The 18313-nt window shown below is 45.4% G+C and overlaps 1 protein-coding gene across 1 annotated transcript in view; it reads left to right on the forward strand.

Annotated features, from left to right (window-relative positions):
* The window catches only part of CRPPA (CDP-L-ribitol pyrophosphorylase A), a 353916-nt gene extending 336315 nt beyond the window's left edge, over positions 1–17601 (forward strand). Inside the window, exon 10 of the mRNA XM_082259071.1 lies at positions 17436–17601. Coding sequence (XP_082115197.1) covers positions 17436–17546 — 111 coding nt within the window. The 3' untranslated portion in view covers positions 17547–17601. The remainder of the gene's footprint in view (positions 1–17435) is intronic.
* The last annotated feature ends 712 nt before the right edge of the window (positions 17602–18313 follow it).

Below are 18313 nucleotides of genomic sequence, written 5' to 3' on the forward strand. Positions count from 1 at the left end.
TTGATGATGAAAGCCTGACACCCGTTTGATCTGTAAGGTGCGTCAAAGTTCAGATGCGAGTCGCTGAGAATATTTGTTGAGGAAGATGAAATTCTGTGTAAATTGTTCTGAAAATTGTATCCACATGGGAGCGATGTTATAGGTGGCTGGGAAAAGCTGCGGCAGATTATTTTCCTAACGATGTAATGTGCGAGAACTGCCTGCAAACAGTTAAAGGGGAATAAACATACAAGGGCAAACATCTGAGGGGCATATTACGGGATTAAAGGCGATTTGCTGTTTTGCATATCTTTTGAAACAGGTTATCTTTGTAGTTCCTTAAATTACATTAACCACTTCAGCCCCGAAAGGTTTTACCCCCTTTATGACCAGGCCATTTTTTTTTGCGATTCGGCACTGGTTTGTTTTAACTGACAATTGCGCGGTCGTGCAACGCTGTACCCAAATACAATTGATGTCCTTTTTTTCCCCACAAACAAAGCTTTCTTTTGGTGGTATTTGATCACCTCTGCAGTTTTTTGTTTTTGCGCTATAAACAAAAAAAGAGCATCAATTTTGAAAAAAAATAAATAAAATTGCTACTTTCTGCTATAAAACATTCCCAATAAAAAAAATTAAAAAATCAAATTTTTTTAATCAGTTTAGGCCAATTTGTATCCTGCTACTGTATTTTCTGGCGTATAAGACTACTTTTGAACATCAAAAAAATCCCCCAAAAATGGGGGGTCGTCTTATACGCCGAGTATAATATCTCCAAGGTAACCTAAGTATAAGTATTACCGGTAGATGAAAATTAGGGGGGTCGTCTTATACGCCCAGTCGTCTTATACGCCGGAAAATACGGTACATATTTTTGGTAAAAAAATATCCCAAAAAGCGTATAATAATCAGTTTGCGCTAAAGTTATAGCGTTTACAAACTACGGGATAGATTTATGGACTTTTTATTTTTTTTATTAGTAATGGGCGGCGATCAGTGATTTTTATCGGGATTGCGACATTGTGGTGGACAAATCTGACATAAGTGACACTTTTTGGGGACCAGTGACATTAATATAGTGATCAGTGCTAAATAACATGCACTGTAAAGCCCCGTACACACGTCCCGAATGTCGGCCGAACGATCGGCCGTCTTTTGTCCGGTGCTGTCGTGTCGGCTGAAAACTGCAAAAGACTGCACACGAATTTTGTCGGCCAACAACAGCCGACTGCAGAAGTGATGTCATGTGATGGTTAACTTTCCGTGTGTTTTTTCTTTTCTGAGCATGCCCAGTCTTGCTAATAGGCTGTTTGTTGGCCGAAATCTGTACTGACTGGCGAACAATCGGCCGTTCTGGTGTTGGCCAACAAAAATTTTAAAATCTGCACGACAGATTCTGTTCGGCCGAAAATGCGCTGTTGGCTGTCGGAAGCATCATACTAACAAGCCTACAATCGGCCGATCGGTCTTCGGCCGAATATTTACAGCCAACAATCGGTACGTGTGTACGGGGCTTTAGGGTCCTTTCACACGGGCGCAACCGCCAATGGAGTCAATGCAGGGCTCCTGTGTTCCTCCTATTTAGGATCACAGGTGTGTTCACAATGAAACCTAACAAAGATGCAGGCAAAAGTTAAAAAAAAAATTAAAAAATGTACACCGTAATATTAGAAAAAATTATATTCTAGCCACGCGTTTTTTTCTGAAAATCCTCTTCAAAGCTGGATTTTTCGCTTTAAATCTCTCCAACTCAGCGGTCATCTTGCACATTATACTTCATGCAAATTTACACCCGTAAGGGATGTTTTCCATGTGGCTTGTTCACACCGTTTTATCTTTTCCGAGATGTGAAGAAGTCTGACATATTATGATGACCGCCACTGACACAGAACCGGTTCAGAGAGAAAAGGAGTCAATTCATGCCGAGCAGTTAAATGGGCACAGATTGTCACGGGTTAACAGAAAACACATGTCACCAAAACATCTTCTGATGCTAAACCACATAAAGACCTAATGCAGACCATGCATGACCAAAGATATTCCTACAGTACAATCTACAGCGCGCTACAAAAATCAAAATGAGGGATAAAAATGCACTTTTTTCAATGTTTGTAAAGTTTTAAAGAGCTTGGTTTCGCCCATAGTAGCCTGAGTCCCCGTTCACACTGGTGCGACCTGTGAGGCGACCTGGTCGCCTCACAGGTCGCCGTAGGTCGCCTTCCATAGAGAAGCTGCAGACCCGTTCTAATAGGGGTGACACAAGTCGCTCCGACTTAGAAAAGGGGTCCGGAGCTTCTTTGGGGCGACCCGGAGCGACCGTCATAGACATAGACCTCGGAGGTCGCCCCGGGAAGTCGGATCGCCCCAGTGTGAACGGGACCTGAAGGTTCACTTTGGCATTTGGAAAATGACAAACTGTTGAACTGGATCAGTAATACTACAAGACTTTGTTACCGTGTGCAGTATATAAAGCCAACATTTTAGGGAATGGTTAAAACCCTTGCCAGTTTTTTTTTGTTTTATTCCCATCTGCATCCCATTGGGGAAATTTATTCTTCACATCCTGTCTTTTAAAACACATTGGGAAGAAAGGAAAATACTCTCTAAAGCCCCGTACACACGTACTAATCGTCGGCCGACTGCAGAAGTGATGTCATGTGATGGTTAACTTTCCTTGTCTTTTTTTCTTTTCTGAGCATGCCCAGTCTTGGTAATCTGCTGTCTGTCGGCCGAAATCTGTACTGACTGGTGAACAATCGGCCGTTCTGGTGACGGCCGACAAAAATTTTAATGCCTGCACACCCGATTCTGTTCGGCCGAAAATGCGCTGTCGGCTGTCGGAAGCATCATACTAACAAGCCTACAATCGGCCGAACGGTCGTCGGCCGAATATTTACGGCCGACAATCGGTACGTGTGTACAGGGCTTTAGGCCGTCACCAGTTGGAGATTCTCTCTTTGTTTCTGTTCTGGTGACTACTCAATATTTTGGGTCTTCAGTATTTCATCTTACAGGTAAGCTAAACAAGGGACAGTTCAGAGGCTATCGTTGCTTAAATGCACTAGCACTGACTGTCCTAGGGGTATTTTTAATCTCAAAAAGATTTTTCTTTATACTATTTAATTTATATGAAAGTACCTGTTGATCACTTGCCTTTTTTATTGGAGGTGGTAACAATCTTCACACTTGTCTATCTTCTGCAGCATTGCCCCTGCTTGTGCCCAGATGTCTACAACTTACTCTGCTCTTTGAATGGCCTTGGTAATGGATGGGAGTTCTGCCATGCATTGCCACCCTTCGAGCACATGCTCCAGATGTCTATAGCAGGGTTCTCCAAACTTTCTAAACAAAGGGCCAGTTTAGGGCCCTTCAGACTCTAGGGGGACCAGACTGTGGCCAGTGGGATTCAAAATTTTCCTGACATCAGCTGGAGTAAACATCACCACATTTGGTATCATTAGGAGGAAAAGTGCCCCATTGTTGGTGTCACTTGGCAGGATAGTGTCTCGTATCAGTCGCAGGAATAGTGCCCCAAGGGCTGGATAAAGGCAAGCAAAGGGCTGCAGTTTGGAGACCACTGGTCCACCATCTACTCTGCTCTCTGAATGGCCCAGGTAATGGGTGGTTCCTCTGCCCTGCTTTGTAATCGCTAGTGCACATGCTCCAGATGTCTATAATGGGTCTCCAAACTTTCTAAACAACGGGCCAGTTTAGGGCCCTTCAGACTCTGGGGGGGGGGGGGGGCAGACTGTGGCCAGTGGGATTGAAAAGTTTCCTGACATCAGCTGGAGTAAACATCACCACATTTGGTATCATTGAGTGGAAAAGTGCCCCATTGTTGGTGTCACTTGGCAGGATAGTGTCTCGTATCAGGCAAGAAAAGGGCTGCAGTTTGGAGATGACTGGTCTACCACCTACTCTGCTCTCTGAATGGCCCAAGTAATGGGTGGTTCCTCTGCCCTGCTTTGTCATCGCTAATGCACATTATCCAGGTGTCTATCACTTAATCTCACCTCTGGACAGTCCAGGTAGTGGGTGGAACCTTCTCCCGGAGTTGCACATGCTCCAACTGTTTACGGCTTACTCTGCTCTGACTGGCACATACTGGGGATGGAACCACTGTCCTGCTTTGTTGCCGCTTGTGCTCATGCTCTAGGTCAGTGTTTCTCACCTTTTTTCAGTCAAGGCACCCTTTACAATTCCGCACAATCTTGAGGCGCCCCACTCTAAAATTTAAAAACTAAATTAATAATTTTACATAATGCATACATTTACATATGTGTAGGAAACCCAACATTAGTAGTGATTTATTCTTCCAAAGCAAATACTTTTGCATACTGGTGCTGACTAGTATTCCAGTGTTTCTCTTCTCCCTAAGTTTCTCTCCCTCACTTAGCTAATGTAACCCCACTGCTGATGGAGAGGGGCAGGAGAAGGGCAAATAAGAGTATTGTGCATGCGCCCACTGTCCTTCTTATCAACTGATGATGATAGAACACTGGTGACTAGAAGGTTGTAATGGTGCACAATGAAAACCTGTGGCTTTGTGTAATGAATAGTGGTGGGCCTGATTTTTTTTTTTTTTTTAGGGGGGGGGGGGCAGCATTTCATTCTTGGACCCAGGCAGCACAATGTCTTGGGCCAGCCCTACAGGTCCGTCTCCGCTTACTTTGCAAAAACAGACCTGTCAGATCCCTGCTCTCCTCTATAAGGGATCGGATGAAAACGACCCGCCTGTCTGTTTTCATTCGATCCGATCCTCCAGACAGATGGAAAATAGGGTTTCCATCCATCTGGATTTCACGGACAGGATCGGATTGGAGAGCAGCTGTCATCTGCTCCTCCATAGGGTTGCATGGAGCATCCGATCAGGTCCGCCTGAACAACTGACAGGCGGACCTGATCGATAAGCCCGTGTGAAAGGGCCCTAATGAGTACAAGCAGGGCTTTTTTTTCAGCTGGAACTTGGTGGAACTTAGTTCCACCACCCTTGGCTCAGGCCCTCTGCTCACCTTTATTACTTGCAAACACAGAAGTCCGGCTTCTGTGTTTACAAGTGACAGCTTGTCTCCCAACTGCTCCCACAGATCTGATCTCCTGAGTGGCTCCCACTGAGTGCATGATGGGAACAATGGAGATGCAGGTGCCCTGGGTGCAGTGCTGATGCCGACACCCCCACTGGATGATCTTCCCACAAGTGAGAGACACCGCACTAACTACAGTGTGTGGGGAGGTACTAGAACCGACTGGGTGCTTCAGCTTAATACAGCAACAATGTGGATGGGGGGGGGGGGGTGCAGAGATAAGCAGCTGTGGAAAAAGGCTGAACTCAGCACACTGTATGCAGCACACCACTGAACTCTACTATGTATGTAGCGCACCCCCGAACGCTGCGCTCTGTGTGTAACCCCCCTTCCTGAACTCTTCACTACTTAAGTCCCTCCCACTATTTGTGAAATTTGACCACACCCACTATTTGATGCGGTTTGTAGTTGGTAAATTTTGGGGGGTCGTAGTTGAGTTCCTATACCTATTTTCTGCGAAAAAAAGCCCTGAGTACAAGCTAAGTATACCTAGCAGTGGCGGCTGATGCATGATAATTTGGGGGGGGCGGCAAAACCCACCCCCCTCTCGCGGGACAGTCTGCTGGCAGGCAAATACACCTCCACCAACCCCCCCGGGGGAGCCAGCCAGTCAGTCAGTCGGTCGGTCAGTCAGCTAGCAGGCAAATCCAACTATCCCCCCCCCCCCCCCGCGCGCGGGACGGCCGGACGGACAGCCAGCATTCTTACCTCCTCCTTGTTGCTATGATTTTCCTCCAGCCATGCGTCTCCTCCCTCTTCCCAGCCAATGGCCAGTAAAATCACTTCTCTTTTCAGCCATTCGGGAAAGGGTTCTCACGACCCGCTTCCTGATTGACTGGGAGGAGAATCAGTGTGATAATAGCGAATAGTCATTCGCTATTGTCATACAACTGGGTGGGCTCAGGGCGTAGTGCTCTGTGCCCCGAGCTCACCCTTTTTTTGATGCCTATTAGAGCCTCTGGCTCTAATCACGTGCTTAAAAAAAAAAACCCTCTTTGGAATCTATGCATCTGGCGCCCTGCATGTAGATTAGGGGGCCAGATGCATGGATAGGGGGGGGCGGCGCCCCTGCGCCCCCAATGGACGGGACGCCACTGACTAGTAGCCGCGGAATATAATATATTGAAAAAGTCTTATGTAGAGCCGGGCAGGCCTCATGTTTAGTGATATGGGACTTTGTTAGGATCCTTTTCATTTTTCGGAACATCTTGAAAATGTAATGGTGTATTCCAACATGTTACTGCAAAGTTCGAACGAAGGGGAAAAAAACAAAAAAACAAATTTAATTAACATACCTCCTCGTCTGCGCCCTGTAATTGGTTCAGACCACGACACTGTGTATTTAGCGTGTCATAACGCAAACCTTCACGCCGATCCAGTCGGCGTCCAAACGTTTGACACAAGTTGTATTCTCAAGGTCAGTTTATTTTAGTAAAGGTCCTTTCAGATGGTGAAAAGCTCGCCCACATAATCCGTACGCCTGGTGCGATTAGAAGGCTGCGTCCGTCGCTGTGCGGAATTGCTTGTGTCGGTTCGTGGGTGGTCGTGTAAGACAGGCTAATTGGTGACGGCTGAATGTTAGAATCACAATGGCATTCTGTTTCCTCGCCCTGTTCTGTGTGAGTGTAAACTCTTTACACAGCCCTGTGAGTCAATGGGCAAACTATTTATTGTGCAGAGCTGTTTATAATCTTTCCTCTGGCAGACGCTCATACGAGTTTACATCGCTGGATTCTATAAATTCAACTCAAGCGGTTACAGGACTTCTGCTTGGGCCTTAATAAGAGAAAAACAAAATTTGTTGCCTTATGAACAGAACACAGAATTCAGGAATGGAAAATAAATAATCTTATTTTTTTTTTTTTGGTTAAAGCCCAACTGAACTGACAGTTTAAATCATCTAAATACATTCCAGTGGCAACAAAATGAAAGATGTGCAAATAATTACAGTTAAAAAAAAAAAAAAAAACAGCCACAGCGCAAAAGTAGAAAAGCCTGTCCACTGCCAACATGCTGCAGATAAGGACCCGTGCTCTCTGCACGGAAGCAGTGGTCTCTCTGCAAGGGTCTGACATGCTCCTACCGAGTCAGAGCTAAAGCTTTCCAATCAGCATGGAGCTTTACTTAATGCAGACCAAGTGCATCAAACCCAAAGGTGCAAAGGCTTAGGCCCCTTTCACACAGGCGGACCGTTTAGATCTGCCTGTCAGTTTTTTTGGCGGATCTGAACGGTCACCCCATGCATCTCTATGGGGCATCGGATGTCAGCGGAGACATCCGATCTGATCCGTCAAACCTGGACGGATCGAAACCCTATTTTCGATCCGTCCAGCGGATCGGATGGGATGGGATGAGAACGGACAGGCGGTCCGTTCCCATCCGATTCCCCCATAGAGGACAGCGGGGATCTGACAGCTCTGTCTCTGCACACAGCGCGGAAACAGAGCTGCCATCTGCCTGCTCTGTGGGGGATCGGTGGATCTATCCCCCGCTGAGAAAAACAGAGTCCGCCTGATGGGCTCCCTGTGTGAAAGGGGCCTTAGGCCCTTTTCACACATGCAGACCGTTCGTCTGTTTTTCATCCATCCGTTGACAGTTGAAAAGCGGGAATCAATGCACTCCTATGGAAAAACGGATGTAACTGGACGATCATTCATTTACATCCGTTTTCATCCACTTCCGTCAACATCTTGGTTTTTTTTTTTTTTTAACCGATTGAAAGCTCTATTTTTCATCCGTTTAAAGAAACCAATCGGACGAAAAACAGATGACAAAGGATGACAACGGATGAAAAACGGATGAAAAACGGGTGACAGCGAATGAAAAACGGGTGACAGCGGATGAAAAACTGGTGACAGCGGATGATAAACTGGTGACAGCGGATGACAACGGATGAAAAACAGATGACAACAGATGGAAACAAATGACAGCGGATGAAAAACAGATAACAAAGGATGAAACAGATGCCAGACATGACGCTTGCCATTCAGGCCAAAGAGTTCAATCTTTGTTTCATCAGAGCAGAGAATTTTGTTTCTCGTGGTCTGAGAGTCCTTCAGGTGCCTTTTTGGCAAACTTTAGGCAGGTTGTCATGTGCCTTTTACTGAGGAGTGGCTTCCGTCTGGCCACTCTACCATACAGACCTGATTGATGAAGTTCTGCAGAGATGGTTGTTCTTCTGGAAGGTTCTCCTCTCTCCTCAGAGAAATGCTGGAGCTATGTCAGAGTGACCATCGGGTTCTTGGTCACCTCCTTGATTAAGGCCCCCCCCCCCCCCCCATCGCTCAGTTTGACCTGGTGGCCTGTTCTAGGAAGAGTCCTGGTGGTTCCAAACTTCCTCCATTTACAGATGGAGGCCACTGTGCTCATTGGGACCTTTAATGCTGCAGAAATTTTTCTGTACCCTTCCCCAGATCTGTGCCTCGGTACATTCCTTTCCTGAAGGTCTACAGACAATTCCTTGGGCTTCATGGCTTGGTTTGTGCTCTGACATGCACTGTTACCTGTGGGATCTTTATATAGACAGGTGTGTGCCTTTCCAAATCATGTCCAATCAACTGAATTTACCACAGGTGGACTCCAATCAAGTTGTAGAAACATTTAAAGGATGATCAGTGGAAAAAAAATGCACCTGAGTCTGCACATTTTGAGTGTCATGGCAAAGGCTATGAATACTTATGTACATGGGATTCTTTCATTTTTAATAGCTTTGCAAATATTTCAAACAAACTTCATTTACTTTGTCATTATGGGGTATTGTTTGTAGCATTTTGAGGAAAACAATTCATTTAATACATTTTGGAATAAGGCCGTAACATAACAAAATGTGGAAAAAGTGAAGCGTTGTGAATACTTTCCGGATGAACTGTATATAGCTGATTTAAACTGGACTTCACCTGCAGTTTTGATATTTGCCGAAATGTGTATTTTTTATGTTTATGCAACCTAAAGATTATAGGGAAGATAAATCAATATTTCTGCTCAATGAGGCAGTGATATTAAATATCCGTAGCGCAGGATATTTAATATCACTGCCTCATTGAGCAGAAATATTGATTTATCTTCCCTATTGTTTATTCCATTTAAGTAGCAGCATATTGTTAGGTTTTATACACTCCTAAGCACATAGGATCACTTATGGCCCGAATACACGATAAGAAAATTTCCGTTCAACGAGCGATCGGCCGATATTCTACTCGTTAATGCCCAGCCATCAATGAGAGATATCGATATTGTGAACGAAAAATACCGTTTCAAAAACCCGAAAAATTCTGTCATCTCGTTTGAACGATATTCTATACGTTGGTGTTGAGGTCGTTCATTTGAAATCTGTATAATCTCATCACTCATGCCCGGAAATATTTTTCGATTCGACTGTTTCGCTGGTCGGCGAGCAACAGTCGGCCGATATTGGGACCGTGTATGTTGGCAATGTTTTCGACCAACAAATACTTTTTCAAAAGTCGGTGGTCGAATGATCGGGCGATATTTTAATTGTGTATTCAGGCCATTGGTAACCTGCTGTGGGCATTGGTTATTTTTTAAGTGTTTTTTTGCATACAACATAAAGATTGCATAAAAAATGAATTATCAAGTACATATACTGCGGCGGTCAGCCCCGGCCAGGCAAAGTGACGTGTATATATACGTCACTAGCCTGTCACCGGCTTGTGAGCCAATAGCGGGCGAGCGCGCGCCCGCCCCGGCTCGTTCACTAAGGAGTCCGTGCGTGTGACCAGCGGACCCGATGTCCGCTGGTCACACTGCGATCGTCGGTAGAGAGGGAGAAAGGCAGGCGGCTAATGTAAACAAGCCGCCTGTCATTCTCCCCTGTGTAAAAATGGAGATCAGACGGTTCTACTATGTAGGACCGTTGATCCGTTTTTACAGTAGTAGCCACAGCCAATCAGTTAGAAGCACGCCCCTAGGACACACTTAACCCCTCCCTCTCTAATACAGTTAACCCCTTCCCTGCCAGTGTCATTTTTACAGTAACAGTGCATATTTATAGCACTGATTACTGTAGTAATGTCACTGGTAACCCCAAAAGTGTCAAATATGTCAGTCAAGGGTCCGATCTGTCCGCCGCAATGTCGCAGTCCCGCAAAAAAAAATCGCAGATCGCCGCCATTACTCGTTAAAAAAAAACCCACCAAAAATAACAAAAATCTTTCCCTTTGTTAGTAAACGCGATAACTTTTGCGCAAACCAATCAAAATACGCTTTTTGCGATTTTTTTTTTTTACCAAACATATGTAGCATAAAACAAATTGGCCAAAAATGTTAAAAAATTTAGATTTTTAAATTTTTTTGGGGAATTTCATATAAAAAAATGTGAAAAATATTGTTATTTTTGCAAAATTTACGCTCTTTTTTTGTTTATAGCGCATGATCAAAAAATCGCACAGGTCATCAAATACCACCAAAAGAAAGCTCTGTTTGTGGGAAAAAAAGGACGTCAAATTCGTTTAGGTACAGCGTCGCACGACCGCGCAATTGTCTGTTAAAGTCACGCCGTAAAAAAATCACGAAAAAACCCCTGGTCAGGAAGGGGGTAAAATCTTGCGGGGCTTAAGTGGTTAACAAAAAACTTCAGTTTCGTAAAAAATTTTTACTATCTCTCTTGTAAGTTAAACATCGTGTTGGTACATTTTGTAGCTAAAAAAAGTTCCTGAAAATGAAGGACTTCCAGAGTATGAACAGACCCGGCAACGTCTCCATCACCCCATCCCTGCCAGACATCACTTCAAGGACAAAATAATATTTATATTTTTGTGAGAGTCATTGCCCTTAGACGCCCATCACCTCTCTAGAAGGTCTGGCCCCCATGGAGCACCATGGGGTCAACAGTTATAAAATCATACAAGGTTAACGGGTTATATAGAGTTGAGAACATTCAAACAATATTTCTCGTGAGTTGGAGCTCAGGAGAACCTTTTTTTTTTATAAGAACTCTTGACAAAATACAAAACCTTGTCTAGGCCATATTATTAAAAATCTAAGGGGAAATGTTTCAGTATTAGGCACCAAAAGGTATCTTTAACACCAAGAACTGCTCCTATAAAATTGCACATACATTCGTTCTGTGTGTGCAAAATTGAATGTTATTAGGATATGTTCCTTCTAGGTTGAATGTGTAAATCAGGAAAACAGCTTTATGTCCACCAAATGGAGCTCATGATCATAGAAAATACATATTTACTGGGATCATCTGCTCCCTATTGGCTATAATATTCTATTTGCCTTATTCACGTGTAGCACTCACCCCTGCAAGGGCCGCTGATTTGCCACCGGTTCCTCTCCCAGATTAGTGCTACGGCAGCCAGGCACACAGCAACAGTCACTCTTTCTGGCCCAATAAACAGTCTTTTTTTATATTTATTGCTGAATAAATTTGGATGGGGTACAGGGAGCTGTGGAATATTCCATTAGTACTCAATTGTAACAAGAGGATACTCTTCACCTTGAAGCTACTCCTTAGAACAGTCCCTTTAGTAATGGCCCAAAAAATAGACAGCACGGAGGCACTGTCAGAAATATCCCAGGCCAGGCAAGCTCTAGTATTTATGTAGACTATCACCAACAGTCACCAGGATCCTACACTCAGGTCTGTGCTCACAATGTCCCTGGATACTTGGATGCCTCCTTCCAATATCATACAGACATTTCTCCAGTGAACTCTCCCGACCATATCAGTGAAATCCCATGATTAGTTCCAGAGATTTTCAACAAGCAGGCCCCCCAGCTTTAGCATAGTTGAGACCTTGGTGAGTATTGGTAGATTTTTAGGTGGGCTGCCTAGATGGGGCAGCAGCCCTTCAGGCTAGGAACTTCTCCTCCTGGACAAGAAACCGGCAGCTGCAGACCCCTGACTATTTATACCCGCCCCAGCCACCTTCTGGGCATCCTTCCCCAGCGATTGGCTGACATAACATAAATATTCTTGTTGCTGATTTGCCTTTTCAGCCCACTACATTCTAGAGTCCTCCAGAAAGCAGCTGGAAACAACCAAACCTGCAAACAACCTGTGGAGCCCAAAGAAATCAAAAGCTGCTCTACTGACTACAGAGGAGCCAAAAACTAAATTTACCAGTAATAACTGCCTGTCTGGGAGTGTGCTACATTCACTATTTTGAATGAAGAACATCTCCCCTGGAGAGAAAAAATCTAGTAACAGGGCTTTTTTTTCAGAGGCAATGCAGTGGTACGCAGTTCTGGCACCTCCAGCACTGAATGCATATACTGGCAAGGGGTGAATGGGCATGACGGAAGATCTATTGATACTGACTGTGGGGGCATGTATTGTTTCTGGAGGGTCTATTCTTGTTGGTGGGGGTCTTATGTTGCTTGGGGTAAAGGGGTCTATTGTTGCTGGCTGCCGGACTGACTATTAATGCTGGTTCCTGGGGATCTTTTGGTGCTGGTAGGGGATCTATTGTTGCTGGGGGGGGGGGGGGGTAATCAATGCTGTCGGGGTCTGTTGTTGCTGGCTGCAGGGGATCTATTTTACTGGCTTTCTTATCTTTTTCTGTACACTTGGCATTACAAAATAACACTTCTTTTGTACTCTCTAAAAGGAGAAGTATTGAGAGGATGTAAGGGCGCAGAGACATGGGTTGGTGCTCGGAGCTGGGTAGGAAGAGGAGACAGAGGACAGTGCTCAGAGGTGGGTAGGGGGAGGAGACTGCGGACAGGGCTCGGAGGTGGGTAGGAGGAAGAGACAGAGGACAGTGTTCGGAGTTGGGTAGGGGGAGGAAATGGAGGACAGTGCTCAGAGGTGGGTGGGTAAAAGAGACTGAGGATGGGGCTCAGAGGTAGGTAGGGGGAGGAGACAGAGGACGGTGCTCAGAGATGGGGAGGAGACAGAGAATGGTGCTCAGAGGTGGGTAGGGGGAGGAGACAAAGGATGCTGCTCAGAGGTAGGTAGGAGGAGGAGATGGAGGACAGTGCTCAGAGGTGGGTAGGAGGAAGAGACAGAGGACAGTGTTCGGAGTTGGGTAGGGGGAGGAAATGGAGGACAGTGCTCAGAGGTGGGTGGGTAAAAGAGACTGAGGATGGGGCTCAGAGGTAGGTAGGGGGAGGAGACAGAGGACGGTGCTCAGAGATGGGGAGGAGACAGAGAATGGTGCTCAGAGGTGGGTAGGGGGAGGAGACAAAGGATGCTGCTCAGAGGTAGGTAGGAGGAGGAGATGGAGGACAGTGCTCAGAGGTGGGTTGGGGGAAGAGACAGAGGACGGTGCTCGGAGGTGGGTAGGGGAGGAGACAGGGTGGGGCTCAGAGGTGAGTAGGGGGAAGAGACAGGGTGTGGCTTAGAGATGGTTAGGGGGAGGAGACAGATGACGGGGCTTGGAGGTGGGTAGGGGGAGGAGACAAAAGATGTGGCTCTGAGGTGGGTAGGGGGAAGAGATAGAGGACAGGGCTCAGAGGTGGGTAGGGGAGGAGACAGAGGACGATACTCTGAAGTAGGTAGGGGAAGGAAAAAGAGGATGGGGCTCAGAGGTGGGTAAAGGAGGAGACAGAGGACGATACTCTCAAGTGGGTAGGGGAAGGAGACAGAGGATGGGACTCAGAGGTAGGTAGGGGGAGGAGACAGAAGATGGTGCTCAGAGGTGAGTAGGAGACAGAGAATGGTGCACAGAGTTGGATAGGGGGAAGAGACAAAGGATGGTGCTCGGAGGCGGGTAGGAGGGGGAGACAGGGGAGGGTGCTCTGAGGTGGGGAAGAGACAGAGAATGGGGCTCAGAGGTCGGTAGGGGGAGGAGACAGCGGACCGTGCTCGGAGGTGGGTAGGGGGAGGAGACAGAGGACGGGGCTCTGAGGTAGGTAGGGGGAGGAGACAGAGGACAGTGCTCAGAGGTGGGGAGGAGACTGAGGATGGTGCTCAGAGGTGGGTAGGAGGAAGAGGGAAAAAAAAAACACAACAATATTTTTCACTTTCTGTTATAAAACATATCGAATAAAAAGAAAAAACAAATTTCTCAATACATTTTGGCCAAAATGTATTCTGCTACATGTCTTTGGTAAGAAATAAATCCCAATAAGTGTATAATGATTGATTTGTGTGAAAGTTATAGCGCCTGGGATATATACTGGAATTTTATTTATTTTTTTTTAAAACTATTAATGGCGGCAATTAGCGACTTATAATGGAACTGCGTTAATGTGGTGGACAATTTGACATTAAGGGGTTTATTTACTAAAGCTAGGGAGTGCCAAATGAGTGACAATTCTGCAGGTGAAGACTTGCCTTTGCACAGGTGTACGGCTGGTTACGTCCGTGTGAATGAGGCCTTTAACCGATATATATAAGTGATCCTGCACTTCCAGGTCGGGGGTGGGAATGCGCGCTGCCGCCAACTCGCTCCCGCTGTGGTTAGGAACCAATTGGCGGTCCCCTGTACTTGAAGCCCTCTGGCATCCACTGATTGTCAGGCAGACTTAGAATGGAGCTCTGCCTATGTAAACAAGGCAGATCACTGTTCTGACAGGGAGAAGGGATAGAATTTGTGTCCCTGCAAAGCAGGGAATAAAATCCATCTCTTTCCTTAGTACAAGCACCTCCCACAGTGTAGTAAAACACTGGCTAGGCACACAGTTAACCCTTTAATCACCCTAGATCAGTGATTGCGAACCTTGGCACCCCAGATGTTTTGGAACTACATTTCCCATGATGCTCATGCACTCTTGCAGTGTAGTTGGGCATCATGGGAAATGTATTTCCAAAACATCTGGGGTGCCAAGGTTCACCATCACTGCCCTAGATGTTAACCCCTTCCCAGCCAGTGTCATTAGTACAGTGACCATGAATATTTTTAGCACTGATCACTGTATTAGTGTCACTGGTCCCCAAAAAGTGTCAGAATGTCTGTCGCAAAATATGCCGCAGTCCCGCTTTAGGTTGCTGATCACCGCCAATACTAGTAAAAAAATTAATAAAAACACCCTATAGTTGGTAGACGCTATAAATTTTGTGCAAACCAATCAATATACCCCCAATGACATTTTTTCTTTTGCTAAAAATTTGTAGCAGAATACATATTGGCCTAAATTGATTGCTGTAGTAATGTCACTGGTCCCCCCCAAAAATGTCAGTTAGGGGTCCAATCTGTCCGCCACAATGTTGCAGTCCCGCTAAAAATCGCTGATTGCCGCAATTACTAGTAAAAAAATAAATAACTAAAAATTATAGCTTCTAAACTCGATAACTTTTGCGCAAACCAATCATTCTACACTTATTGGTATTTTATTTTTTTTACCAAAAATATGTAGCAGAATACAAATTGGCCTAAAATTATGAAAAAATTAGATTTTTATTTATTTATTTATTATTTTTTTTATTGGGAATGTTATATAGCAGAGAGTAAGGCCCTGTTCACACTGGGGCGATCCGACTTCCCGGGGCGACCTCACAGGTCGCGGCACGCTGCTCGCACCGCGACCTCGGAGCAGCCGGCACGCTGTGACTTCATAACATTGAAGTCAATGCAGGTCGCCCCAAAGAAGCTCCGGACCCTTTTTCTAAGTCGGAGCGACCTGCAGTGTGAACGGGGTCTAAAAAATATTGCATTTATTTTTAGAATTGTCGCTCTTTTTATGTTTATAGTGCAAAAAATAAAAAAAAAACAGAGGTGATCAAATACAACCAAAAGAAAGCTCTATTTGTGGGAAAGGCCTCGATACTCCTGTTTGAGCATCTCCTTTTTCAGCCGTAAATTTCAGGCGTATTTGTCTTGTGAAAATGCACGCATTTGCGTGTATTTTTGCGCATGTGCATTCGCGCAAAAATGTATTCTCGCGTTCTTGTAAAATATGCAAATTACCATTTTTTTCAGATGAACAGTATGTTCGCGTGCGTTCATTTGTCCGCATTTGCGCGTATTTGAGTGTATTAGGCGTAAATTACTGTCCAAAAATGCAGATTTTTCTATTTCGTTCTTACTGAAGAATGCACGGCGCTCATTTACGCGCCTGTGTGCATAGGCACATTACAATGAATGGGCTGTATTTTAGCTCAGAAAAAAAAAAAAAAGCTGTACTGAGCTTTGTTAAGCTGCAGTGTGCAAGAGGCCTATTTTTATTTGGGTACAGCGTTGCACGGCCGCGCAATTGTCAGTTAACCACTTGCCGACTGCCGCACGACTATGTACTGTGGCAGTCAGCCTCTCCTGGGCAAAGTGACGTACGGGTACGTCACTCGCCACGAGCCTGTAGGGGGCGAGCGCGCGCCGGCAGCGGCGCGCTCCCGTCCCCGCTCGTTTCCTACCTTCCCCACGCGTGTGACCAACGGCTCCGATGTCCGCCGGCCACTCGCAATCTCGCTCAGGAGAGGGAGAAAGGCAGACGGCTGATGTAAACAAAGCCGTCTGTCGTTCTCCCTTAGATCATCACTGAGGCTATACAATCCTGCTATGTAGGATCGTATGTCTCTGCTGATGATCTAACAAGCCACGCCCCCTTGACAGTTAGAATCACGCCCCTAGGGACACACTTAACCCCTTGATCACCAATAAAGTTAACCCCTTCCCTGCCAGTGTCATTTTTACAGTAACAGTGCATATTTATAGCACTGATTACTGTAGTAATGTCACTGGTAACCCCAAAAGTGTCAAAAATGTCAGTCACGGGGTCCGATCTGTCTGCCGCAAAGTCGCAGTCCTGCAAAAAAATCGCAGATCGCCGCCAAAAAAAAACAATAAAAGTGACATAAATCTTTCCCGTAGTTAGTAAACGCAATAACTTTTGCACAAACCAATCAAAATACGCTTATTGCGATTTTTTTTTTTACCAAAAATATGTAGCAGAAAACAAATTGGCCTAAAATGTTAAAAAATTTTGATTTTTACTTTTTTTTTTTAGAATTTCACATAAAAAAATGTGAAAAATATTGTTATTTTTTCAAAATTGTTGCTCTTTTTTTGTTTATAGCGCAAAAAGTAAAAAATGCACATGTGATCAAATACCACCAAAAGAAAGCTCTGTTTGTGGGAAAAAAGGACGTCAAATTCAGTTGGGTACAGCGTTGCACGACTGCCCAATTGTCCGTTAAAGTCGAGCCGTGCCAAATCGCAAAATAGGGCCTGGTCTTTGAGCAGCCAAATCCTCCGGGGCTTAAGTGGTTAAAGTAAAAGTGCCGTATCGCAAAAAATTGCCTGGTCAGGAAGGGGGGTAAAAGCCTTCTGGAGGTCATGTGGTTAAATCTGGCAGAGGTCACTCTATCCAACAAAAAAAAATTCCAAAGCTCTACTTGAAAATAAAGTTGCAGATTACCTGTTAAAGAAGCCCTTAGAAGCTTAGAAACTTAGATTATCACTCAGCTCCCTTTCAGCAGTCACACTCCATACCTCTAACTTTATCTTGTTGTGTATTTTCCAGGATGAAGTCCGGCTTCAGGACAACGTGCAGGAAGCGTCCGCCATCATTGTGGCGCTCATCAAAGACCGGAATCCTCTGCTCACCGGGCAGATATTGGTCGCAGGGAAATAATGTTGAAGGAATGTGCAACTGGTGAAATATGCTGCAAAAGTTTTCTGCCACCTCCAGTGACCTTTATGACCGTTTTGTACCCGCCGTGTTCCTGCTTCTTCTATTACTGAACCCACTTTCTCCAGAAATGTAAATTAAACCTTTTATTGTGTGCCGCTTATAAAAGGAAAGCTGCTCATAGTAACGAATCAAAGCTTAAATCTTCAGTCTTGCACAGTTGTACGGGATCCTCTTCTGGACTGGACTGGCTTACTCTGATTTCACTGCACACTGTGAGCTTCTCACAATGTGCATTAGAAGCCGCAGCAAGTCAGATAGAGCCCCGCCCCATTTCCCGGGTGGAGGGTGTCCAGCATTTTCTACCTGTTTCCTCCCCAGCCTGACTGTCCCTGACCCGCCCCTTTCATTCATTGGATTTCTAGTTCAATCATGGAGGCTCAGCATCACATGTGGGCGTTACCTAGGGAGGTCTGCATGCAAATACAGCATGCTTAGCAACGCCCACTCCTCCATACTGATACCCTCCCATCAAGGCATTTTGGACGGGTCAGGGGGATGGGATATTCACAAAGTCTGTCCTCAGCCCCCCCTTCACACCACAACTCCCCTTTATAGCACAGTCCCCTCTTTCTATCAGTGTCTTCAGTTCCCCTTCACATCACAGTGCCGCTTTACATTAATGTAATGGGGACTGCTCTGTAAAGGGGGAACTGTGATATACGGGGGGACTGCTTTGTAAAGGGGACTGTGATGTAAAAGGGGCACTG

The sequence above is a fragment of the Pelophylax lessonae genome, assembly GCF_965119305.1.
Source record: "Pelophylax lessonae genome assembly, chromosome: 5".
NCBI classification, from domain to species: domain Eukaryota; kingdom Metazoa; phylum Chordata; class Amphibia; order Anura; family Ranidae; genus Pelophylax; species Pelophylax lessonae.